The sequence below is a fragment of the Pseudochaenichthys georgianus genome, chromosome 13, assembly GCF_902827115.2.
Source record: "Pseudochaenichthys georgianus chromosome 13, fPseGeo1.2, whole genome shotgun sequence".
NCBI lineage: Eukaryota > Metazoa > Chordata > Actinopteri > Perciformes > Channichthyidae > Pseudochaenichthys > Pseudochaenichthys georgianus.
The window spans coordinates 23,304,697-23,332,261 of NC_047515.1; the positions used below are offsets into that span (position 1 = coordinate 23,304,697).

Sequence of the window (27,565 nt, forward strand, 5' to 3'; positions counted from 1 at the left end):
CCACGAGGATACGCTGGACATGATGCAACTCAAGCTAGCGGACATGGAGGACCGGAGCAGAAGATGCAACGTCCGTATAACTGGGCTAGCGGAAGGACTTGAAGGTTCTAACGCCATACAATTTCTGACACACTCGCTTCCAAAGTGGTTCCCGTCCTTAGGTAATCTGAAGGGCGAGTTAATGCGAGCTCATCGTATCTACAGCGACGACAGGAAGAAGCAGGTGGGCGCTACCCGCACTTTGATTTTCAACGTTCTCCGTTATACCACTCGCCAAGACATACTCCGTGCCGCAAAGAAAGCCCCGCTCACGATTGATGGACGGAGGATTCGCTTCTCCCCTGACTACAGCAGCTACACTGTTAAACGTCGTCAGGCTTTCTCCCGGGCAATGGATACCGCCCGTGCCAAAGGGGTGGAATTTTTCCTCCTTTACCCCGCTAAACTGAAGGTCAAGGGAGCTGGTCAAGTTAAGACATTTCATTCCCCGGGACATGCCGAAGACTTCATCGTCTCCTTACCAGGAGTGCAGGATGCACCAACCGGTGGGGACCCGGGACCTGGGCGCTCGTCTGACGGCGAATAGCGGTCTTTTGGAACCTGCTGGACTATATAGCGTAGCTGTTTTAGATTAAATGCACACTGCTTTGCGTGGTCTGGGATCTCTTACAGAGTTTTGGATTATTTCTGCAGGCTTCTTTTTATTTGTTTCTGTCTGACGCTGGACTCATTTGGGGACGGATAGTTGTTTATCATTGTTTGGCTGATCAGACTAACTTGCGAGCCTACTGCTTGATTTTTGGATCCCACACCACGTAATAGAATGGACTTTAATACAAACACAGCCGGTTTTTTGTTTTGATCTATATCACGGCAGATCCGCTGTGCATGCCGGATGTGAATGGACAATGGCCGGTAAGATGTGCGTTGGTTATCGGAACAGTGTATGCTATGATGTTACCTATTTACGTTTTTTGCTCTCTTTTCTTCTAATAACTAAGCTCATTGTTGCCTTAGGTTATTTCATTTAGTCTGTTAACAACGGTTTAGTAAGCTTTAAGTACTGGGTTGAAGGGTAGTTATAATCCTTTTGCAGCCCCATATCCAATCAGATCACGGATCAATTTAGGAATATCCGTTTAATGTACTGTTTAGTTATTTTATGTATCGTCTTTAATCTTTATTTTTCTGTATCATCTTGTTTTTGTTACCGGGGAAATGTATGGGGGACTGTCTTGTTTTTGTCTTTGTCCAGCTATGGGAAACGCTTACATCTTCTCGGATTGATTATGTGGGGAGGGACTCCATTTTATTTTGGTCTCGTTTACAGGTTTAGTAAATATGGTTGTTTATCATCTGACGTACCACTCAGCTTATTGTTGACATCTTCCAGAGCAGTGCAGCCCAATGGGTGACTTATCTATTCTTGTGTGGAACTGTGATGGGTTGAATGCACCTCACAAGCGAGCTAGTGTGTTGACTATGTTACATCGCCGTAAAATTAATCTGGCTTTCCTACAAGAGACGCACCTGCTGAGTAAAGATTCCGGCCGCATTGCTAATAAATTCTATCACACTATTGCATCCTCTTCAGCTAACTCCAAAACCAAAGGAGTAGCCATTGTCTCTAGACGTAATTTGAACGTTAAGGTGCTGGACATGTGGGCAGACACTGCAGGGAGGATAACTATTGCCAGGGTGGAAGTTTATGGGAGAAAGGTGGCTCTTATTTCTGCCTATGCCCCAAATATATTTGATAAGGATTTTTATGATACCTTAACTAAAAAAATGCTAGAATTAACCGAGTATGCTATCATGGTGGGAGCGGACATGAACGCAGTATGGAATTCAAATGAACGGTCAAGTTTAACAGCCTCTAGGGATCAGGAGTCGGCTACTGCTGCGCTACAGTCTTGGGCTGGGAGTTTGGGACTAGTGGACATGTGGCGAGCTTTTAACCCACAGGTTAAAGATTATTCATTTTTCTCAGCCAGACACAAATCTTTTTCTAGGATAGATTATCTTTTTACCTCTCCACAACTTTTCCAGAAAGTCGATAATGTAATGTTGCTTCCTATTACCCTCTCAGACCACAAGTTACAAGAGTACTCTGTTGTGCGACTCTGGGCAATTTATCCAAGCGCGCCACTAGATGGCGCCTCAATTCCACTTTACTAGGAAATGGAAAATATAAAGAACAATTCCTGACACAATTGGAAGAATTTCTTGACTTAAATATAGGTTCAGTTGAGGACCCAAGAATATTATGGAATGCAGTCAAAGGCTTTATAAGAAGCAATACCATATTGTTCTCTTCAAATGTATGTAAGGAAAGATCCGCCAGATTACAGGCTTTGGAAGCAGAATTTGCTAGTCTTGACTCCATTTTGCAGAACAATTACTCTAAACAAACAGCCTCTAAACGTAAACTTGTCAAAAAGGAAATAAATGATATCTTGAAACAACGATCAGAATTTCTAATACATAGGGTTAGGCAGCGCTATTACTTCCATGGGTCTTGGCCCAGTCACCTCTTGGCTTCAAAAATCAGGTCTAGTGAGCACTTTGCAGATATTCCCTCCATTCAATCTTTGAATGGTAATGTCACAACTGAACCAAAGCAAATAAATGAGACTTTTCAAACCTTTTATTCCAATTTATATAAGTCAGAGGTTCAGTTGGACAAGAATAGATGTGACGCCTTTCTCGGTCAGCTAGACTTACCACAGCTTGCAGTCACTGATTCCACCCATCTTGATGATCCCATTTCCTTAGAGGAATTAAAAGATGCAGTACGCAACATGCAACGAAACAAATCACCAGGTTTAGATGGGATACCTCTCGAATTTTATGTAGCATTTTGGGATAAACTGGGTCCACTACTTTTGGATATGATAATGTATTCGATAGATAAAGGCAGTTGTTCGAGGGACGTGAACATAGCCTTGATTTCCTTGCTCTTAAAGAAGGATAAGGACCCGACAGATTGTGCTAGTTACAGGCCTCTAAGTTTATTAAATTCGGATCTAAAAATATTTGCAAAAGTGCTTGCCAGGCGCATTCAGGAGTATATGCCAATTTTAGTTAACTGTGATCAGACTGGGTTTATAAAGTCAAGGCTAGCTGCTGATAATGTTAGACGTCTTCTAGATGTTAGATTTGAGGGCTCTGAACAAATATCTAAAAAGATATAAGTTCAGAATGCTCACTCACACATCTCTGCTGCGGCTCGTGCGACAAAACGACTGGTTTACATCAGTCGACCTGAAATATGCGTATTTTCACATCCCAGTATATTACCCACACAGGAAATATCTGAGATTCGCATTTCAGGGGATCTGTTATGAATACAGAGTACTCCCCTTCGGTCTGCCTCTCAGTCCAAGGGTGTTTGTACAACGTACGGAAGCCGCGATAGCCCCGTTAAGACAACAGGGTATTCGCCTGGCGACCTACCTGGACGACTGGCTGCTTCTCGCACAGTCGGAGCAGGAGGCTGTTACGCAGACAAATGTCCTCGTAAAGCACCTGCTCAACCTGGGTTTCATAATAAACACAGAGAAGAGCATGTTGTGCCCCGCGCAGACTGTACTCTTCCTGGGTTTACGCCTAAACTCGGTGCCCTTTTCAGCTCGCTTGTCAGCGGAAAGAGTGAAAGCTTTCAGAGCTTGTCTCGCTCTTTTCCAGCTGCGCAAACATGTTTTCTTCAGATCATGCCTGCGATTGCTGGGGCTCATGGCATCAGCCATCCTGGTCGTACGACTGGGACGCTTACACATGAGGGAGTTTCAGCGCTGGGTGGCCGCCCTAAAACTAAACAGTGATGGTTACTGTGAAATGCGTAATGGCACTGCGCCACTGGCTGCACCCGACTTTTCTAGTACGAGGTGTGCCTATGGGTGCTGTCCTTTCACGGAAAGTGGTCACCACGGACGCATGTCTGACAGGTTGGGGAGGTATTTATGAAGGTCGCCCGGTGAGGGGTCTCTGGACCAGAGACCTCCAGCGGGTGCACATAAATTACCTGGAGCTTTTAGCGGTGTTTCTCACCCTAAAATGCTTTCTGCCTTTCCTCAGGGGACATCACGTCCTCGTGAGGACAGACAATACGACCACAATATCGTATATTAACCGCCAAGGGGGTTTGCGTTCTCTCCAGTTACACACACTGGCGCGCAAACTTATCCTATGGAGCGGTAGACGTCTCCTCTCTCTGAGAGCGACGCACGTACCGGGAGTGATGAACCTCGGGGCAGATCTACTGTCCAGAGGTACACCACTTTATGCAGACTGGACTCTACATCCAAGGATTGTGAGCCAGCTGTGGGTGCGTTACGTGGAGGTGGATCTGTTCGTATCGAAAGACAATGCTCAGTGTCAGCTGTTTTTCGTTTTTCGATGCGTGATCTAAATGCACCGTTAGGCGTGGATGCACTCGCGCACGATTGGCCCCCGCGCACGATTGGCCCCCAGGCCTTCTGTAGGCGTTCCCACCCCTGGCTCTGATACTTCCAACTCTGGCCAGAGTGAGAGAGCAACGCCACACACTTATTCTGATAGCTCCGCACTGGCCAGCTATGTACTGGCTAGCGGAGATATGTCAGCTGCTGTGCGGGCAGCCATGGCAGCTCCCACTACGCAGGGACATACTGTCCCAAGCGGGGGGGGGCGATCTTTCACCCACACCCAGAGTGCTTGGCTCTATGGGCCTGGCCCGTGAGTGGTACAATCTGAATACAGTGTGACATGAAGCTGACCCTGCCAGTGGCACTCATGCGCTATATGTACAGTCTTCAGGCACTCGGTTCGCCCCAGGGCAAACAGAGTGTGGTTGAAGCCCAACCCTACCTTTATTTTAAGGCGGTTGGTTCAGGTACCATATTTGACATTGAGGCATCCTCCCCGCCACTGTATTCCTCCGGGGAACAGCGGCCGGATTTGCCGTGTCCAGCTCGTGCTTTACGCACGTACAGGGACATATCAAGGGTGCTTCGTCATAATGACCAAACCCCTTGTGTCCTGGGCTAACCCTTATAAGGGCAAGCCTGTTACTAAGCAACGGCTCTCCCATTGGTTTGTGGAAGTAATTGCTTTGGGGCCCATACGAGTCAGAGTTCGTAGGCACCCTCGGGTCCGCGAGCTCTTTTGACTCTGGGTCTGGCTGCATTCTGGGCTCTGTCCAGGATGTCTCCCATCCAAGACATTGGTGCAAGCGGCGAGCTGGTCCTCGCCGCTCACTTTTGTCCGCCTCTTAACAGTCTGGACGTTCTACTCCCAGTGTGACTCAAGCAGTGCTGGGCACCTGGTTGAGTCAGAGCTCTACCTGTTAAAGTTCTGGTTGGTTTGATGATTTTCGAGATAAGCTCGTCTGGCAATACGGGAGCTACAATTTCCCATAGTGAGACATCGAACGGAGTGTTATGAATGAGAACTATAGGTCACTTACGTAACCCCAAGTCTCAGAGTAACATGAAGTGAGATGTCTCACCAGACGGCCCTCCTTGCTATGGTGAAGCGAGAAGAGGTGCTTATTTTGAATGACGCATGCGTTGTGGTGCAAGCTACTTATAGGGGGTGAATTACCTGACGCTGACGTCAAGATCACCAGCCAATCAGGATTGGCGTAATGAGATTGATGCCGCGATGAGGCGCATCCCATAGTGAGACATCTCACTTCATGTTACTCTGACACTGGGGTTACATAAGTAACCTATAGTTTTTAAGTAGTAACAGAATACGTATTTTTGCAGGATCAACTGTAGCCGTTAAAGTCCCCTCTCCCTCATCCTCCACTTTGCCATTGAACACGACATTTGATCAGAAAACAACAAAGGTAAGACGTTTTAGCCGTTTTGGCTCCATAAAGCTAATTGTTGTTGTTGTTGTTGTTGTTGTTTGTTGTCGTTTCGCCGCGAGTTCTGATCGCTCAGTGATACTTATATGTCTGGAATCTCTGGAATCTCAGCTTGCTAATCGATATCTTGTTTGTGCAGATCCGATAAGTAATAAGGGTATTTTAACTTGAGTTCTGTGCTAAGTCAGTCAGCATTTTTTCGCTCAGGGCTGATTCAGAGCCTTTGTTAATACTCTTTTTCTTTCGTTTAGCTAAAAATGGTTAATATGGTCCGATAGCTGAGTTTCTTCCCGTTAAGTGGGTTTGACACATTCATAGTTTGTTAAATATTAAGAAGCCCTCAGACGCTGTTTCTTGCAAGATGTTGTTTTGCCCCCGCCCGCGGGGCCGTGGGGTTTAACTGGATAAACAGAAAAGGAAGGCTTTGCCGTCCCAGGGAGATCTATTGCTTCTTTAAACCCTTTCATGGTTTCCCCTCGGTTTCTCGATTGATGCCGCGATGAGGCGCATCCCATAGTGAGACATCTCACTTCATGTTACTCTGAGGACTGGGGTTATGTAAGTAACCTATAGTTTTTAAGTAGTAACAGAATACGTATTTTTGCAGGATCAACTGTAGCCGTTAAAGTCCCCTCTCCCTCATCCTCCACTTTGCACCAAAGCACACTGGGTAGCCTTCCTTTGGATGTAAAGCAGGTCAATATTATGTTGTTGTGAAGGAATGATGATGACACAAAATAATGCAGTCTAACACAGAAGCCCAAACCCAATTGAAAAGATGAGGTTTACAAAACATAATAAACTCCCACTATTATACAAGTCTACTGCGTAGTCAAAATAACCATAAAGTTGAATCATCGCCTTTGTAACTGTTTAAAAGTATGTGCTAAAGTTCAGGAAGATACAATATCAGACTGTATGAGCTTTACATTGGTTTACTTAAACTTAGAACTTAGTACTGTGTTTGATTATTCTCCCCTTTCAATCGTTAATGCCACATATGGATGAATAATATTTTATTTATCGTCACTACTTCTACTAGCAACAATGCAATTTGATCGTGATAGCAGCTGAGAGTTGTCGAACCAGTGACTGTGATGGTAGGTGAGTTTTATAGTTGTCTGATTGAATGTCTGTACTGAACAAGTGCACCAGATCTCTACTTTAAATCTATCAAACATAACCATTTTCAAACTTTAGATTTATTGAATTGCCTCATTATCTACATTGTGGACACTTGTCACTTGTAACACCCTTCTTCAAACCTTATTTCGACACTTTTTCCACTAAACAAGTAAACCAACAATGACTGAAGGAGTGAGTAAAACAGTACTGTAGATAGATGTAATTGTAAAGTGGGCTGTCCACTGACTATGACTGTAATAAAAAGCAGCACCAATATCATGACTCGCAGATAGCTGTAATGGACTCTAATTACTTCACCCTCTGCACAGTTCCATGCATGAAATAAAAACACTCTCCTACACTCAGAGAGCGAGGGTTGACAGCTTTAGACAAAACAATGGGAAAGCAGCAGGCATCATTTGGTAGAGATACGGTGGAGGGGACAGGAAACTAAGCTACGGACACAGGGGAGGGATGGAGGAAGAAAGTCTGATTGTTGAAAAGGCTAGTACCGGGTCTTAGCCTTGGTTTCCTTTGCTCACAAAGTAGCTCTGTTTTCATGACTTTTCTTAGTGGTGTATGTCTAAAGAACTTTCTACTCCCTGCTGGAGTCATATCTCTTTCACTTTACTAGACCTGTCTTTACTCTGTTCATTTATCTCTTCCTGCCTCACTCCTTTCTTCTTCTTCTGCTCCGTCCTTCTCTGTCAGACTGTCTTCCTGCTCCTCTCCTATCCTTACTTTCTCTCTCCCCATGACTTAACCAGTTGAGCCCTGAGCCTGTTTTTCAGGCCTCAGGCTCGAAAATGACATTCCCAGAACAATTGACTATATCTTCACTTCTAAAAGGGGTCAATTAATAATCTTGTTTCTCAAAGCAATGATAAACCTGTGAGTTGGATGTAGAAAAGTCAGAATCAATAGTTTATTTTTATTTTAAAGTAAATTCAGATTGAACATAGTAGTGTCCGTCCAAAAACTAAAACACCTTGAAAACCACCCTTGACTGATGGGATAGTAGACTAAAAGCTTTAGGAATCCAAACTATAACATATAATGAGTACCCTGTATCAAGATTGATGCAAAATAAGTGACATTTGACCTTTTTAGAGAGATTTAGAAAAAAAAAACACTTCTGGGTTCATTTGGGTGCATTTCCCATTTCTTTGGCCCCCCTCGGTCGATGTTGATGATTGACACCTTTTTAACCGTTAGAGCCAATAGAATCGAGGGGAAGTTCCTAAAATCCATCTAAACATTACCCATTGGTGAATAGAGTGATGCGTAGCCAGAATGCCCTGGAACCGGAAGCTGTCATACACTCTAGTAGCTATCGTAGCAGCTAATATGAAATATCCGTTATTGACATAAAAATGGAATGATGGATTATCAGTAGTCATTTCAAAGTGACAGACACATTGGATTAACCTATGGATTAACCTTCAGCAGTGTTGTTTTCGTTTTAATGCCATTGAACACGACATTTGATCAGAAAACAACAAAGGTAAGACGTTTTTAGCCGTTTTGGCTCCATAAAGCTAATTGTTGTTGTTGTTGTTGTTTGTTGTCGTTTCGCCGCGAGTTCTGATCGCTCAGTGATACTTATATGTCTGGAATCTCTGGAATCTCAGCTTGCTAATCGATATCTTGTTTGTGCAGATCCGATAAGTAATAAGGGTATTTTAACTTGAGTTCTGTGCTAAGTGAGTCCGCATTTTTTCCGCTCAGGGCTAATTCAGAGCCTTTGTTAATACTCTTTTTCTTTCGTTTAGCTAAAAATGGTTAATATTGTCTGATAGCTGAGTTTCTTCCCGTTAAGTGGGTTTGACACATTCATAGTTTGTTAAATATTAAGAAGCCCTCAGACGCTGTTTCTTGCAAGATGTTGTTTTGCCCCCGCCCGCGGGGCCGTGGGGTTTAACTGAATAAACAGAAAAGGAAGGCTTTGCCGTCCCAGGGAGATCTATTGCTTCTTTAAACCCTTTCATGGTTTCCCATCGGTTTCTCTCAATGGTCCTCTCAACTCAGCCCCTCTTCCCTAGATAAGGGTGATAAGCCATCAGTTGAGTGTGGATGTGCGTGTGTGTGTCCAAGCATGCAGCATCTGAAGCTCTTTTGAATAGTCTGTGAAAAATGCACTCCACCACTCTGACTTTAGCATAAAGGGACAGAGGCCAAGACAGAGGAATTACTTCAAGCCTGACTGACAGGTCTCACTGACTCTGTAAGGTTTCATGGATCGGGGAAAGATTCATTTGAACTGGCTGACTGGAGCTCCGGCCATTACCTTCAGATTGTTGGAGCATGCAGCACAGTCACAAAGCCATTTCTGATTTACTGCAAGTGTGTGTGGGTGCGCATGCATTGATTTGTGCGTGTTTTGCATGACAAAAATATCATATTTTATCACTGTATAAACATTGACGTTTCATGACTTAATCTTCCAAAGTTGCGATCATACTGCACTGAAACTTAAATGTAATAGTTGAAATGTGAAGTGTTTTATACATTATTTTTGCAGGACAAAAGTCAAATCTATATGTGTTCATGTTCATGTGAGCTGTGCATGTGTCCTCTCACCACTTGCTGTAGCTGTGTGCCGGGCATCATGACATTGGCAAGCTGCATCTGCTGGGCGAGCATTGCCATGTTTTTCTGCTGGATAAGGTTGTTCCTTCCATTGATCTCCAGTTGGGTCTTTAGGTGGGGAGGAGGATGCAGGTACTTACAGTTATCCCTCGAACAACGGCCCTGATGGGGTGTGGTAGGAGGAGGAGGAAGTATGACAGAGGTGAGGAGGATAAAGGAGGGAGGGATAGAGAATATAAAGAAGGGATAGGGAAATAGAGACATGGAAAGAGCATGATTAGAATAGCGTTTCCTTTAACTGTTGCCTAATGTAAAGAAGTAATGAGCCTTGACCAAAGTGGCTGCCCTCCGATTTAGCAGGCTCTGACCCGACATCCCTAACATCTGGGCCTGCCACTGGCTTTGTCGTAAAGAAGACCGATCAGCTCTGCTTTCTCTTCCCCCCTCATAAACCTAGCTATGCACTGGCTAACTATCCCTTTTTTAAGAAAAATAAAATATATTAATAATGATAATAATATATTTATTTATATATTTAATATATTTAATTACATGTTTTAATTATTTTTATTTTGAATACACACCCTTACATTGTTACATATTGTGAGACGTTTGTAGTTGCTTACAATACAGACTGCATCAAAAATATTGACAAAACAAAAAATAAATCAGCCCACAGAGAGTACAAATATTGGAATTTTCTGGATAAAAGAGCAATTTTTAATACTGAAAATGTCAGAAATGGACTCAGCATCCTCAATAACCCCGAAAACCTCGGAAATTGTCCAAATCGGGCCAAGCAATATTTTAGCTATTGTCCATAACATAGGCTATTGTCCATAGCATAGGCTATAACGGTAATTAATGCTAATCAACACAACTAATTGTTCAATTTGCTCAACATATGCAAGTTAGCATCCGGCAGTTTCTTATGTGCTGGGGACCTGTACTATACATTTCTAACATAAAACGTTGGGGTACTCAACATTTCACAGCTGGCAACCTGAATGCTGATTGTCGTAATTTGTACATCTTTGGTGCAGATTGTGTACAAAAATAACTCTTATCGACTTCTTGCCAATAGCTCAATAGACGATGATGATACGTTAGGAAAATGCCTGGATTGACATCATTAATGAAAATACAACAACATGTTTTTCCTGTTGATGGAGTAATCGATCAGTAGTCGACCAATGATTGTTTCTGTCTTTTCATATTCAAAAGGTATTTCTTCTTTATTTGAGACAAATGATGGTACAATGAAAGGAGGCACAAGTTCAAATCATTGGCAATATATATTTTTGTATAACCATAAAGACAAGAAAATAAAAGTAAAGACAAGCTTCTCAACTGAACTTCTGCTGCATTGTTGCTCTAACACAGAAAAGGGATTGTTTTGAATTTCAATCAGCCCATAAGACCCACAATCCTCTATTATTTCGCTTCCGAAGCTGTCCTTGTTGATGCTGAATGTTTGACATGGCCCTCAATCACAATTGATTTCTACACTCTAAAAACGAATTCAGGCGATTGTGATTACCATGGATTTTATTTTATTTTAAGATTTTTTATTACGTCGCTAAACTCCTTGAAAAGGTCCTCTTCCTTTTCTCCGAGGTACACGACAAGGCAGCGGATGGCTATAGTTATCTGCGTACTTCAATTGTATTGTGCTATTTTTTACAAAAGGAAAAAAAGATAAATTACCTAAATGAATATATTCTGAATGGGTGACAACAACTTGCATTTCAATGACAACTCTAAATAACGATCCTACCTCAAGAAGCATGTCCTTGATCTGCTTCACCGAGATTCATTTTTAATAAAAAGCGATATCACAATAGTAACCAAAGTATTTTTACTCTCACAGTAGCCTCTACTACTTTGTATCCTCTCACAGAACTATTCACAGTTCAAAGGCTGCTAATTTTGGTCAAACAGCAATGTGCCTATACAGTGCAACTACTAGGCTATCTACTGTATTTGAATGACAAAAGATGACACTCACCTTAAAATGTCATTTGTATGTTTCTATTTGTCTTAACTTGTCCAGGCATGTTAAGTGGGAGTGGACTTGAAATCCTTAACTCAAGGTGTAGAACAATTAAGTTATCAAGCCAATTGCATTACTTACTACAACTTGAATTTTGTTTTAATTAAATTAACGCAGAAATCAGAGGTCAAATTACACACAATATTAAGTTGATGTAATTACCAACATTATTACGTCAACACAACTTATAAATTAATGTTTGCAACTTAAAATGTTTATCTAAATCAATGAACTCACATTTTATCTTGCAACCATGCATTTAATTAAGTGAAGGTGAAAGGTCGCCTGAATTCGTTTTTAGAGTGTAGGCAGTGCAGTGTGGGTCTGGGTCCTCTGAGCTGTGGGCGATTATATTCTGCCAGCAGCCAGCAGCCCGAGGGGAGTAGGAGGGAATGTAATTTACACTCTCATAATGCCTGCGCCACTGAACACTCCCCCAGATATGTGAAATATTTTATATATCTCCTCCTCTTTTTTTGCTCTCCTTTTCCCCTTCATACCCTCTTGCCTCAATCCCCTGTACATTTCCATCCCCATACTGATGTGTTATTCTCCTCATCATAAATACAGAACAGTCAAGGTGCAGAGGTGCTGCTGTGATCTGTGCATGCAAACATGTTCACGCATGTGTGCAGAGCTGAAGTACCCTCACTCTGCTTTTGTTGCTTCCACCCTTTCTTCTTTCTCGACTCAATCTTTGCTCATCAAAATGAATCCTGCAATGCGTCTTTTCCTATTACTTCTTTATATTAATCTATTTTCAAGGGATGGGGAAAACCACCCGGGGATAACTACACAGTAGCACCTCCCATGGGAATTAAAGGTTGGGTGTCATGCTACAGTTTATCTCAGTGAGATTACCTGGTACCCATTTCTGCCCAATATGACACCTGCTTTCATAAGCCAACACATGCACTCTCCCACTCTTACTCTCTTCTTCCCAGCCCCCCCTTATTCTTTCTCTATCTTGCCTCTCTCTATCTCTCATCTTATCTTTATTTCCGCATGCAGCATGTTCTGCCTAGCTACAGCAGGAAATATACTTTCTATTGGAGAGCAGCACAATGTCAAGAGTTCTTCCATTTTCATTGGCTGAGAGCTGAAAGTGATAGCACTCCCAGCATGCTGATTGGCCTATGAGGAACACATTAACAGTGCTTACTCTGTCTACACCCCAGTGTGTGACTATTGATCGGCGCTAATTGGTTAATGTCTTTTGATTTACATGCCACACTTTCCCCCTGGGTGACTAGACTCTAAAGGCCCAGACACACCAAACTGACACCAAAGAACACGTCCAGAGTCGGGACTCCCGACAGACCCGATTGTTGTGTCGCCTCACGTCTCCTGCATCTTCGCCAACAGTCGCACTGGAACACACCGCAAAGACTTCAGCCGACGGCCTTTAGCCGACAGCCTACCGATTCAACATGTTGAATCGGCGGCGGAAGGTGTCGGCACAGCCGAAAAGACACAACGGTGCAGTACACACCAATCTGAGTAGGGCGACAGGACGCTCATCGACGGCCAGACATCTATCGACATCTATCGACGTCGAAAATCGGGCCGGTGTGTCCGGGCCTTAACATGTCAACTCCAGCTGTGAGTGTATGTGCCTGTTGAATTCACTGTGACAATTGAAGGCAATCTCTTTATTGATTTGCAATGGTCAACTTTAAGGCAGCTATATACTCAATATTTGTGTTATTTATATCATTTTAGATCCAATGAGTACAGCATGTATAGTTTAAAGGGGGATTTGTCAAACCTAAAAAAATCACCATACTCTGACGGTCTTTGAAGCCTGCAAATTTGCAAATAAATAGATATCAACTAGCTCGTAAACACAGAGGACTATTAATCAACTGAAGATACACTGTGTTGTTAAAGGAGTGGGTTGAGAGCAAAAAGAAAGCAAAATAAGTAAATACTGATTTTATATTCATCAGGTGGCCAGAACTCCAATGTGTGCAAATTTGACTTAGCGTCTACAGAATGGGTGGTATATTATTATTAGGGCTGTCAGTCGATTAAAATATTTAATCGCGATTAATCGCATGATTGTCCATAGTTAATCGCGATTAATCGCAAATTAATCACACATTTTTGATCTGTTCTAAATGTACCTTAGAGGAATATTTTAAGTTTTTAATACTCTTATCAACATATGAGTGGACAAATATGCTTTATGCTAATGTTTATTATCATTTGAACAATGACAAATATTCTCATGAATATTAAACACAACAACCTCTGAACATTACAAATATTCACCTCAAATCAACCTGGAACCTCTCTCATACAATACAAATGGTGTGTGTGTGCGTGTGCGTGTGTGTGTGTGTGTGTGTTGGATCGTTGGAGCTATGTGCAACTCAAGGCATATGCTCGAACGGGAGCTGCCTGGATGCTGCAATCATGTTGCTGCAATCATGAGTGTGCTGACTTTTCGTACAATGTCCCGCTGTCTGGCTTCCTGCATAAAGTCAAGTGCTCGGCGCAGTTGTGTGGATAGAGCACTCCTCTGTTTTCATTTAAACAGCTCCTTATATCCGTTAGCGCAGCTAGCTAGCACCAGATGCTAACAACAACAATGCACGTAAGGTCTCTCTCTCGCTCGCTCGGGCCACACATACACACACCCTCCCGGTCCTCCCGATGGCCAGTCGGTGCCTGCCGGCGGGTGAGCGTGGAAGTGTGGTCTGCCACAAGCGGGCGGCAGGAGCGGGGCTGTCAGCAGCATCAGTTTGTAGATGGTATTTTAAACTAGATGCGCTCTGAAACTACGGGGCGGCCGAGGAAAAAAAATACACATGCGTTAATCGCGTTAAAATAATTAGTGGCGTTAATTTTTTTTTGCGTTAACGCGTTATTAACGCGTTAACTTGACAGCCCTAATTATTATATATCATATATCATATTTCTGATATTTTAACATAAGTCAATCTGTGTTGGTTATAGTGAAGAGCTCAAACCTTTTCAACTGTTATGTTTAATGTAACAACATTTTTTAAATATTGTGGTTTGCACAAACAGCCCTTAATAGAGAAATTGTCAAATTAAAGGAAGTTTAATTTCCATCATTTGAAAACCCTTTTACTGAATGAATGTTTAGAAGTTGAATCAGAATAATAAATGTTCTTGTCCTGATATATCAGTTGTAGAATACCACAGTGGGATGAATTTGCTCATAATATAGTGCAATCTTTCAAATTGATTATTTTGTTGAAAGGTGAAATTATAATTAGTATGCTTAGAGTAATGAGGATTTCCCTCTGCATTTTATCAGCTGCATTCAGAAAGGTCAGAGCGTTCACATACTGTAGTCATCCTACCCCTCTGTTTTTACCATAGCCACAGTATCTTTTGCAGTGTTGTCTGAACAGTTAAATCCTGCATGTTTAGTCCCAATTGATCAGTGCCTGGGATGTCCTTGCTTTCCCTTCCCCTTTTCTCTGCTGTTCACGGCTGTCCAAACAGTGTCAGAATAGGTTAATTGTGATCCTGTCTGATCCAAAGCAGTGCTCCCTCTGGCTAAAAGTGTTGACTACCAGACTCCATTCTTGTTGACTCTGTTTTACCTTCACCTGTTTGCCAGTCCTCCGCCGAGACTCTAATGGCGCGTTTCCACTGCAGGCTAGCAGTTTCCCTCCCATCCTACCTTTCAGGTCATTGTCTGGACTGATCAGTTTTCCCAGCGAGCCATTTCACCAAACGACATTAACATCCTTTTAACATGTCAGGGCAAGGTTTTTGTGAACAGCCTTCACATACGGGGGTCACCAAATATAGACTCTGAAACTTGAACCTTATTTTTTTTTTTTTTTAGTTGGCAAACCGTTTAAAGAAAGTGAACCAGCTGTCTCAGTCCCACTCTTAAGAGTATGTGTTTGCATGTGCACACAGGGGAATGGAGCATTCTGCACTTATAAATTAACTTGGCCTCATTACACCAGATACCTTTCAGCCATATGTCAACTCCTGGACAAATATGCACACACACTGGCAGACACTATATGCACATAAACACACAACACAGACCAGAGATGGGGACTCGAGTCTGCGACTCGGACTCGAGTCGCACTTAAGTCGCACACACAGAGACTTCAGACTTGACTTGGACTCGTGACCAAAAGACTTCAGACTCGACTTGGACTCGTGTGTTGGGACTCGTGAACAATCATTGTGTTTTCTATTGTTGGCGTATTAAAGGTGGGGTAGGTACATTTGAGAGAAACGGGCTCGAGATCGCTAGAATTTGAAAATACACAACCGGAGATAATCTGCTAGAGGCTGCTACTTCCTTATAGAGCCCGCCTCCTCCAACACACAGGAACGCGCACATGACCAATGAGGGCACGAGATACATTTGTGCCCAGATGGAAGGCTGACAGGCAGGTAGGCCATCCAGTTATTTTAGCCGGGCTCATTACGCAGACATGCGCGCCTCTGTTACTACCTCGTAGTAACACAATGGTGACCGGCGGCACACCTGCGGCTGTACCGCTTGTAATTAGGTTCAACTACAAACACTTCGAACAAAACGCCGGCGGCACCAACAAAAGGAGCGCACACTGCAAAGTCTGCAATATCAAAATCAAGGATGCTGGCGCAACAACGTCGGATTTCATCAGGCACTTGAAAACTCCCCCGGAGAGGTCAGTCACATTAACGCTTGGACGGTTAGCAAACATGTTTAGCTCAGCATCAGCTATGTAATGTTCACTTAGCTTGCTGCTAGCTTTGTAACTGAATATTTGAAAAGATTAGTGAATTGCTTGTCACACTTGTTTCAGTTGAGTGGCGTTGACATCCAACTCTTGACATGACATAAAAAAGGTCGGTAACGTTAATCATTACCCGCTTTTAAGTACTTTTAACAGTTTCCCTGCGGGGGATTAATAAAGTATTTGTGATACTGATTTCTGATTCTGAAGTGTTTTGCTTATAAGTTATTTGCATTTAGCTAAAGTGTGATGTTTTTCCTCATATTGCATTGCAATAGCCTGTTTAAAGTGATCATATAACAAACAACTAATCAGTACTGATACTGTATGCTAATAGATATAGGAGTGATGATAATAACACAGTAAATGCTTTGCATTTCTTAGATATAGCTGTGCAGTATTCTTAACAGACTGGATAGCAGCAGACAATAGAAGGCTTATTACAACCAGAAGAGACATGAGACTTTTATTTTTTAGAGACTTGAGACTTGACTTGGACTCGTGACCAAAGACTTGAGACTTGATCAAGTCTCACCCCACAAAGACTTGAGACTTGACTTGGACTCGTGACCAAAGACTTGAGACTTGACTTGGACTTGCAAAAAAAGACTTGTGAACATCTCTGACACAGACACACATTTACTAATTCTTACTTTGAGGTGACATAATGGTGTTTTTGTTATAATTGAATGAAATAAAAACACTCGGCTACATATACATATATACATAAATGTATAAATACACAAAATACACACGTGCTTATACATGTCCTCACCTTGAATAAACTTTAACTTGAATAACATCGGCAGCCTTTCCACTGCAGTTTCAAGTTTCACATGTGGCTGGTTCTGATTTTGGCAACAGCATGGTTTTATTCAGTATCACATAATCCTCTATGAAAAGGTTACATCCACAAGGCTGTCCAAAAAATACTGTAAGGCAGAACAGTTTGCACTTGATTTTCTTAACCATTTTATCCCCACCCAAGTCGAGAATTCTTACTAATACATTTATAACATGTACTTTTTTACATGTATTGTTTTTAAATGACAGTCTGTGAAAGCTCTTCTTGGTGATAGTCAGCTTACAGGTTGTGGTAAAAAGGCTGATCGTGATTTGGGAAATTTGCAATGTAAAATAGATAATGAAAGAAAAGGTACACAAAATAAATCACATTTTCAGCAAAGCGGTGATACCCTAAAGACACATTTTTACAAGTGTTTTAGATGCTGGTCATTATCATTTTGTCATACTTTTATCCATCTATTCATTCATTCGTTTGGACTCAGAAAGCATAAGATCAACTGGTTTATCCTGGTTTTTTTAGGCTAATTATCTATTTGATCGAAATCATTGAAACTAAATAGAAAGGAAGACCTGTTATTAAAGGCCTCAAAGTATGGTTGTTTATACCGTTGCTCCTATTTTGTGCATTTTTCTACTCCATACCACACTGTTGTCTGGAGTGAATAAAACTGAATTTGTAACCATATTTGCCTAATTTAGGGTCAAGATACGTTGGATCACATAATAATGAAGTCATTGACTCGTTTTCTTTTGTGTGTGTGGTTTTGCATTGTGGAACTATATGATGAAAACCTGTCTTATTCGTAGCCTGATACTTTGGCAGCTCTCTGAAGAATGTGTCTATGGAGTCCCATAATAAAAACTGTGACCAAATTCCAGTCACGAACTGGCAACAGAGACAAAAACAATACCAGAAGAAAGGAAAGGTAGACAGTGAGAGAGGGTTATAAAAACAGAGAGGGAGATTAATATGAATCAAAGCAGTCTGTCTGGCTGATTTCAGCAGTCTCCACTGGCAGAAATCTACATCCACAAAGGGTTGAATGGCGCATATCTTTCCACTAGACTGTGTCCCATGTTCTCTCCAGTAATCAGTCATTGATTTGTAAATAATCATTTCATCTACCTGTCAAGAATGAGTCATTCCCATTTGACCACACATAATTCAAAAGCCTCTGATGTTTTACCCATTCTCTCTCTGCACACGCTGTGTCTCAGCTCCCTTCAAACGACCCAATACCGTGACCAGTGTAACAACTGTAGAGCTCGAGTCTGGACAGCCACCGTCCCATACCCTTGTGCTCTGCATTATTTATTCCGTCTCACCCTCCTGCAACCATCAGTCAGTAAAACGCCTTCTGGCTGATGGGAATTATGAAACTACATAAGCACACACACATTTGCTCTCTTGACCAAAGGTTCTTGTTGGCAAGCACACGTCCGACAAATTATGACATCAGACATAGCACAAAGAATGGCCTGTCTGAGGACTGAGCACGCTGCCAGACTAGCCAATGACAAACACACTCACTCACCAACATACACATGAATATAGCACATTTATTAGGCAATAGACATCACTGGAATAGCATGCCACATTTTGAAAGAAAACCTGAAGTCATCAGGGAAAAACATCCTGTGATCTTTGTCTCTTCTTTCTCCATCCCACGGTGTGCCACTGCTAATACTTGTTGTTTTTAAGTCTCATTATCTCTTTCCAATCATTTATCAAATCTGGAACACCCCTTCTGCATTGGTATAATAGCCTGGATCAGTTAATGACTTTAAAACCTAATTTAACTGGGCAGAAGGAGAAGCCTTAGAGACAGTGACAAAGATAGATAAAGGCTCCAGAATCATAGACAATGATAGACAGTAGTGACACAGCACAGCTATAGAGACAGTAACTGAAATAAAACAGCAGATGAATCCACAGAAAAACACTTCTCAGAAAAAAGGGAAGCTCCTTTACGTCACAAATCACGCCAAGTCTGCAGAAAGCTTTTAGCCGTAGTGCTCAATTAGCCATAACACCAATTACAGCTACCAAAAGCACTACTTAGCCTGGCAATGTGTTAGCATGCTCTGGGTGGATGCGGGAACAAAATCGTTAGCACAGGAAGCTAACGATGGAGCAAAATCATTAGCTTTCATGGCTAATAACAGCACTCTGCCACCGTCAGCTGGGCTGTTTCTTCTTTGTTATTCACTTTAAGGCTATGCATGGCAGAAATGTCTGGTTCAAGTTACCCATGTTTAACTTGTATTTAACTGTTTTCCATGATTAGTTAAAGGATCAGTGAACTAAGGTGAATATAAAACAGTTATTTATGAACTTGAACAGGTATTCACAACTAACATTAATTCACATCAATTACTGGCCACTTTTGCTACCGTTTTTGTATTTTCCTAATATGACCTGCATTGTATGATAGCAACATAAAGCTTGTATCGACATGGTTGATCGCTGGTTTTCATAGCTGCATGCATAGCATTTTCTTCCCACTAGTTTTTAATATAGTCTTAAATAAGTTAAGTGCCAGCTGTTTTAATGTCACAACATAAATTATTTAATTATTCTCTTAAGCAAAGTCATTTCAGATTTCCAAAGGTGTGCATACAATACTCAAAAACTCCATCTCAAGCACTTGCAGATTTCACAGTGGTGCTGCCATGAACCCCTAATGACTGTTGCTGAATGCTTTGGATGTGAACATCCCCCATTGTTAGAAAAGTCAGTTAATAGTCAGTTGTTATAATCCCACTCCCTAGACGTGAAGATAAGCAATATAAAATCAGATGGATTCGGTAAAAGTCATTTTTTTCATTAAAGTCATTTATTGGACTGGTCTTAGGTAACTTAAATATAAATGTAACTTATTACAAATAGCAAAGGAGACAAATTACAAAGGAAAAATAACCAGCTTGAATCTGTTAAATACAACTAAAAGATGACTACAAAATTAAATAAAAAAAGGGACCCCATACACTACTTTACACACATGCTTACACCGTAAAGGGTAAATCACACGGGTCAGGTGCTGTCCAAGGGCATAATAATTACCATCCAAAAGAAAAGAAGTTGGTGCCAAAGTCACTGAGTCAGCAGCTGATCCTCCTTTTAATCTTTGCTTACCATCGTGGGAGACCAAGCTCCTATAATGACCCCGCTGCAGTCATATAGCAAACATGTTCATGTATAGGTTGCTTGTAAAATCAGCTTGAAATGTAAGTTGAAAAGAGAGTCTCTACAGCTTATCTCTGTCTTTGGGTGCAATATAGGTGGCAAGTGTTGTCCTGAATCCTGTGGGAATGTCATTGTAAAATGTGTATGGCAAAGCCTCTAATTAGCTTTGCTCCTATTAGATCTACAACGCTATCTCCCCTACAACACACACACACACACACACACACACACACACACACACACACACACACACACACACACACACACACACACACACACACACACACACACACACACACACACACACACACACACACACACACACACACACACACACACACACACACACACACACACACACACACACACACACACACACACACACACACACACACACACACACACACACACACACACACACACACACACACACACACTGATGTAGAGAGCCACAGCCCCTGAGATCTGGCCCTTCTTCTCTATTGCTCTTTCAATTAACCCTCTTTCTCTATCCTCTTATTTGTTCATCTTTTTGTTCTGCCTTCCTCTTTCCTTCACTCTGAACATAAGCATTCTCCATTGACATTATCTGAAGTTTTGTTTAAATAAGCTTTTCTCTTCCATTCAATGGCCTTAGCAGACCCATTAAAACTGTCTTAACGGAAGACTGGTGAATAGGCAAACAGGATTCAACAGCTTTTAGGCTTAATTATTTTCTGGCCATCTTTGTAACGCTCATTCTGCAGATATATGAGTCTGAATGGCTGCTGGGAATAGACCTCATCTAAATCTCCCCCTTTTTTCACATCATGATCTTTCCCTAATGTCACTCTTTCCTTAAATTGCTTTTCACCCATTGTCATTGTGTTCAATCAAGAGATGGAGAACATTTAAATACAAATCTTAATTTGAAGACAGAGTGAACAATTGAAGATGAAGTTGTGAATGAACAAAAGATGCTCACTGACAAAGACTGGCAGCTGCCTTGGTTTGTGCTGTGATCTTTAGCAGCTACTCTAAATGCCTCCAATGTGAAAACAAAAGACTGTTGGCATCAAGCACTCGGCTGATTTCAGTGTAAAAAACGCATGAGTGGACACAAACAGCAAGACACAGCCGCATGAGTGAACAGAGATGTGTATAATCACTGTTTTGTATGTTGATCTTAGGATGGATTCAATTTCAAATGACTCTTTTTTGTCTCCTAATTAAGCAAGTCAGTATGAAATGCATTAGAGTCATTGGGCTGGAATGTTTTGTTTTATACCACGTCTGATGACTCATGGAGGACGTGGCAGACAATCACAAGACCACACTCTGAAGCTCTCAACTCACAAAAAGAGAGAAACTTGTCAGACGGAAGTAGAGACATATTTTCTTGGATGCACACATGCTACATTTCTGCACTTATACATAGTGTCACACACTCTCTTATTCTACTCCAACGAAGGGTGTCACTGTACTGGCATCATCAGCTAGTGTCATTGCCGCGAGGTTAAAGCAGATAAGAGAGGATTAGCATTCATTACTCCATAAAGTGATGATACCCATGCGCAAGCACACAGAGCAATGCTCAGACATGCTCTAGGGCGGCACACACATACACACAGACACAGGCCATTTGTTCTCCATAGCCATTGCACATTTTCTCTTCTATAAGACAAAGTAGCAACGCTAAAAACAAAGGGAAATTACAGTAATATAGCTACAGCATGTAAACCTTTGCACCAACAGCAACTTCAGAGCTGGAACAAATTCTGCCTGACCCAAACAAATGAAGATAACAATTGATTGTTTAATTCATTGATATTTTCTATGGCATTTTTTTCATTGAAGACTCATCACAAATAACTGAGCACAGTGAAAATTACATGTTTTTTGCCTCAGGACCACCACCACTGCAGAGGACCATTCAAATGCCATGTTCTCATAAAGATGCATAAAGAGACATCAGGAATGAGTAGACCTAGACAGAGTCATTTAAAGGTGAAGGATATATATTTTGTTAGTCTGTAGAAAAGCATGACAAAGTGTGTCTTAATTCCCTTCCACACACACGTACATAGACACACAAATACACTGTGCTTCAGAGAAGAGGGCCATCATCACGTAGCGCCTTCGGGCTGCACACTCATCCACATTGATCTACATTGATCAAAGTTGGCTTGTACCACTTCAGCATAGAGCAGGGTGATCACCTTCCTTAAGCGTTTCTCATAATGGATTCATCCGTTGTCACTGAGGCCACAGATACGTAGTGCATGTGTATATAGGAGCCAGATTATAATTTGCAAGAGATAAAGGTCAGATAACAAATGTGGTTTAAAATTAAAGTGAGGTTACACTGAAGCTTAAATATGCTTTGCATAAATACTCTGGTGGTAATCTCTGTTATTTAGATTACATATTTTGTGACATATAGTTCAGTACACATTAAACACGAGTTGGAAAGCTGCAGTGAGAAAGCACTCTGGCAGACTCAACACAACACAGCGGCTCTATCTCTCTCTGATGGCTGAGCCTGATACCGCTGTAATCCAGTTAAAGCCTTTTGAGGAATGACAATGTCCAATAGCAAGCCCTGCGACATGCACAATAACAATAAAGGGATATTACAGACATTCTTCAATCTAGCAAGCAACAAACCACTCCTGTTCACCTCTACACTGTTCTCTGTTATTACTTTCTCTCCATCTGTCCATCACTGTCCATGTTACATCGCTTGATGTCTTTCCACCCATCCATTGTTCCCTTTCATTGCTGCATTCTCTTTTCCACTTTAGCTTTAATCTGCCCGTTGACTCCACCTTCCTGTCTGTCAGTCTCTGAAGGGATCACATTATTTGCCTCATATTAAATATCATGCTGATTCAATTACAGATGCCAGCATTTCCGCAACCAAATTGGCCTCTTAGGTCATTTACATGAGCTATTTTTATCTTTGCATTTAACTTGCATGTTTCAGTTAGAGATATACATGGATTGTAATGGTTGCTTGAAGATGGTCATTTAGGATTGATGTATCATCTTTTGGGAATGAGCATGCTAAACGCAGCAAAAAACATCCGCTCCATATTGGTAATCAAGGATAAATATTGCATTGCATGGAGACTCAGTGCTGCTAAACAGTGTGGTTTCTGTTAATTTCTCTCTTTTCTCAGTATCAGAATCAGAATACCTTTATTCGTCCCACAGAGGGGGATTTTACAGTTGTTACAGAAAATAGACAAAATGTGCTTAATTTCTCTCAAGAAGCATGCAGAAGAAAACAAATATTAAAGATAAAAAACTAGAAATCACACAATTTACAAAATACACATCCAGTACCAATAACAGTTCAGCGATATATCAATCAATCAATCAGTCAATCAATCAATCAATCAATCAATCAATCAACAACTGTATTAATCCCGCAAGGGGCAATTGGTTATGAGCAGCAGCTTGTCATGTACACAGGCAGGAACATACAGGAAGAAAACACACAGACACACCCGGGAGCACAGTGGATCATTCCAATTTACACTATAAATAGTTCATAGCATCACAATATTAAATAAATAAATAAACAAGTTAAAAGCCTTTCAAGAATTTAAAAGTTTGAGTGCAGAAGGGATGAATGATTTTGAATATAGCAGCCAGGTGAAAGTATAATAGGTGGTAGTATAAATTGGGGAGCTATTTACGGTATTTATATATATATATATACACATAACACATAATAAGTAGTATTGCACAACAGGAGTGTTTTAGTCTTTATATGTGTGTGTGTGGGGGGTTAGTGACATATAGTTCAGTACACATTAAACACGAGCAGGAAAGCTGCAGTGAGAAAGTGCTCTGAGAGACTCAGCACAACGCAGCGGCTCTATCTCTCTCTGGTAGACCCCATATGTGTGTGTGGGGGTCTAACCAGGGGCCGTGGAGGTTGTACAGCCTGACCACTGCAGGGAGGAGGGACCTGCGGTATCTCTCCGTGAGACACCGTACTGCAGCGTGTCGCTTAAAGAGATGCACAGTGCAGACAGGGTGTCCTGGAGAGGGGGGGGGGAAACATTGTCCAGCAGGGAGGACAGCTTGGCTGCCATTCTCCTGTCTCCCACCACCTGTGTCAACCTGACCAGTGGCAAGAGGGCTCCCCAGTACAGAGCTGGCCTTCTTCACCAGTCTGTTAATCCTTCCCCTACTCCCTCGCTTACAATACTTCCCTCAAACTCTTGCATTTTTAATGTTTCCCCCTTTTACTTCTCCCTTTCATTTAAACCCTGTCTGTCTTTTGGTTTTATCACTTGGTCATTGCTCTGTCTAAGGATGTTGAGTCTGTCCTCCTAACCAATGTGCAGTCTCTGCTGAGAAAACAAAGCTAGAGAAAGTATTTATTTTCATAAGCGTGATAAATATCTCACTCCTGTGTTTTCTGCTGATGGCTCTCAAGGATGAGATTTAATGAACCTCTCATCCAACTCTTAATATTTTCTAATTAAAGGAGTGAGTGATGGGGCAATGACTAAATTCATGAATGCATGTTTATAACTGCGAGGGGGGGGAATAAAACATGGTAATGACGGATGCAGAGACAGAAATCACTCACAGTCTTGTCTTGTTTACTGCAGTCTCTCGAGAACAGACGTCGTTCGGCAGAAATAGATGTACAAAACTTAAATGAATGAATCATCTAAAATAAAATGTGATTTAAGTTTCATCAGTTTTATTAAAAGAGCATGACCAGCTTGCTTAAAAATGTTCTGTCTGCAAAGTGTTTGTTCTTTTAGCCGAGGTCCAGTCGTAGTCACAGATACCACTTGATGTGAGTGAAGTTTAGTTTGTCTCCCATCTTCACAAGTCAATTAAAAAAAAATATATATTTATGAAAAAACTGTTTTACGAATCCTTACCAATAGCACTGAGTACCTGAACATTACCATCAACGGACAGGCAGACATAGAGCCATGCTGCTAGTCTCTCACAAGGTTATATAGAGACATTAAACATTCACTAACTAACCTTCAGTACATGTCTTTTCAGACAACATGCAAACTGCAACGAGACATTGTTAACCCCTTCACCACCAGTACCCTTTGGTTTCACTTTGACCATCCAAACTCTCTACCTATATAACGTTCTCTATTCCATAACTTCCTGATTTGAATGTTTCTTGCAGTGGCTTACACAATGGCACATAATCAATTCAAAATGCCTTGCTTATCCTCCAAAATCCTGTCTGTTGCATCCTGCAATAACATTAACCAGGCACCAACGCCACTCTAATGTGATTACCTACCTGAGGTGAATGCTCATGATTTCACAGGCCCCTCTCTATTGAGATCTGCGTTTATGTGTGTGACTGCAGTGGAGAGTAACACTTTGTTTGCTGTATGGGTCTATACAGAGTCAAATCCTGAGTGTTAATTTAACACTTAAAGGGAGTATTAAGTGTTAAATTAACACTTAAAGAGTCAATTGTAACACTGAGCCAGTGAACATATGGTCCTTATCTACAAGTGTTAAATTAACACTCCGGATGTTACTGTGTATGTGTGTTTATGTGTTCATGGTTTTAAAGAAGGGGATCACACTGCATTGTGCTGGAACTCCAAAGATCAGATGAAGAGCAGAGGGTCAGAAACAGATGAAAGGAAAGGGGTGATGGGGAAAGTCAAGACAGGCGCTGCAGAACAACAAAAGTGAGAGTACAAGTACAAGTACCTAACCCTAACCCAGGAGACACCGTGTGACTTACTCGAGGGGAATTTGAAGTTAAATGGAATTGGTTGCAAAACCTAATTCCACATCTCCGGTGTGGGAATATTTTGGATTTAAGCCAAATCAACGAGGCGAACCTACGGACTTGAATGAGCCGGTATGTCGCATTTGTTTTAAAAAGGTAGCAACAAAAGCTAGCAATACGACCAACCTAAAGGCCCTAACACACCAACCCGATTTTGGGAGTCAGAGGCCGTCAACAAGGCTGCCGTGACACGCCTTATTTGGACTGCCTGACCCGATGCATGGCCGATTCAACATGTTGAATCGGCCATGCATCGGGTCAGGCAGTCGGACAAAGCAATCACTCTGATTGGCTGTTCAGCTAGCGAATCAGAAGCGAAACGGAAGTGAAGGACGTAAACAAACGATTTAAGAAGTCACACACAGACCAGTGTTGCCAACTTGTCGACTTTGTCGTTAAATTCGCTTTCCAAACCCTCCGGCTACTTATTTTTGTCAAAAGCGACTAACGACTGATCTAACGACTTGTAATGGTGTTATTAGGGACTTTTCTGGTGTTTGGAGACTCACGTATTGTTCTGCAGTTAACGAGCTGCCGTGAGCCCCTCTGCCCTCCCATAGCACTCACAGGCGCGCAGACTCACAGTTGCCTCCCGCAGCAGCTCAGCTGCAGTCAGAGCAGAGAGGAGACAGCCACTCTGCCGCGTCGAGACAGCTTCAGTCACTTAATCACCTCGTCCACTGTGTGTGTGCCTCTCTTGCCCCTTTCACACCAGCGCCTTTTCAGCTCCGGCTCGGAGCTAGAGCCTGAAAAGCGCCGGGTTTTCCAGTTCACACTGGAGCTGCGCCGGCTCTTAGCTCCGGAATCCGCTTCATTTCCAGCTCCAAAAAATTGTCGGTCCAGAGGCAAGAGCTTTGGAGCTAAGAGGTGACGTCGCTTACGTCTCTCTTACGTCGAGGCGTGCAGGAAACTAAACCCACCTCCCATGGGTCGACTGTTATGCCTGCCTACAAGCAGTAGTGCCTATAAACACACTTTATAAAGTCAGGCAACACTAACCAGGCTTTGTGTGATTCTGTTTATTTGTACCTTACTTTGACCATCCCTTCACTGTTATAGATCATTGTGGAGAGAGGCAGACGTGTTGTTTTGTATTATTGCAGCTATCGGATGCAAGTAGTCAGTTTAGCTTCGGTTGCTATGCTAACATCACCCGTTTTATACCAGAGAAACTTTCATAACAGCGTTGTGATACCAAACAGTGTCAATTCAGACTGACACACATTCACTTAGGCTAAGGGGAACTGGGGATATGCATCAGCTGCTTGTGTGAGTCGGACAGTGAATACTTTAGAGCGGCCGCTGCAGTGTGAGCTAACCGGGAGCTAACGGGAGAATAAACTCTGTGGAAGAGCAGCACTGCAGCGGTCGGTAAATGCTGCAGAAACACATTAATAAACAATGAACCACGGCACTCTGGAGCAAAGCATAAGGTTGG

General features: G+C 42.0%; 1 protein-coding gene across 4 annotated transcripts in view; it reads right to left on the minus strand.

Moving 5' to 3' along the window:
* The window catches only part of LOC117457264 (muscleblind-like protein 1), a 130,639-nt gene that overhangs the window by 47,043 nt on the left and 56,031 nt on the right, over positions 1–27,565 (minus strand). For all 4 annotated transcript variants that reach the window (XM_034097227.1, XM_034097229.1, XM_034097228.1 and 1 more), the window contains exon 3: positions 9,560–9,730. In XM_034097227.1, coding sequence (XP_033953118.1) covers positions 9,560–9,730 — 171 coding nt within the window. The remainder of the gene's footprint in view (positions 1–9,559; positions 9,731–27,565) is intronic.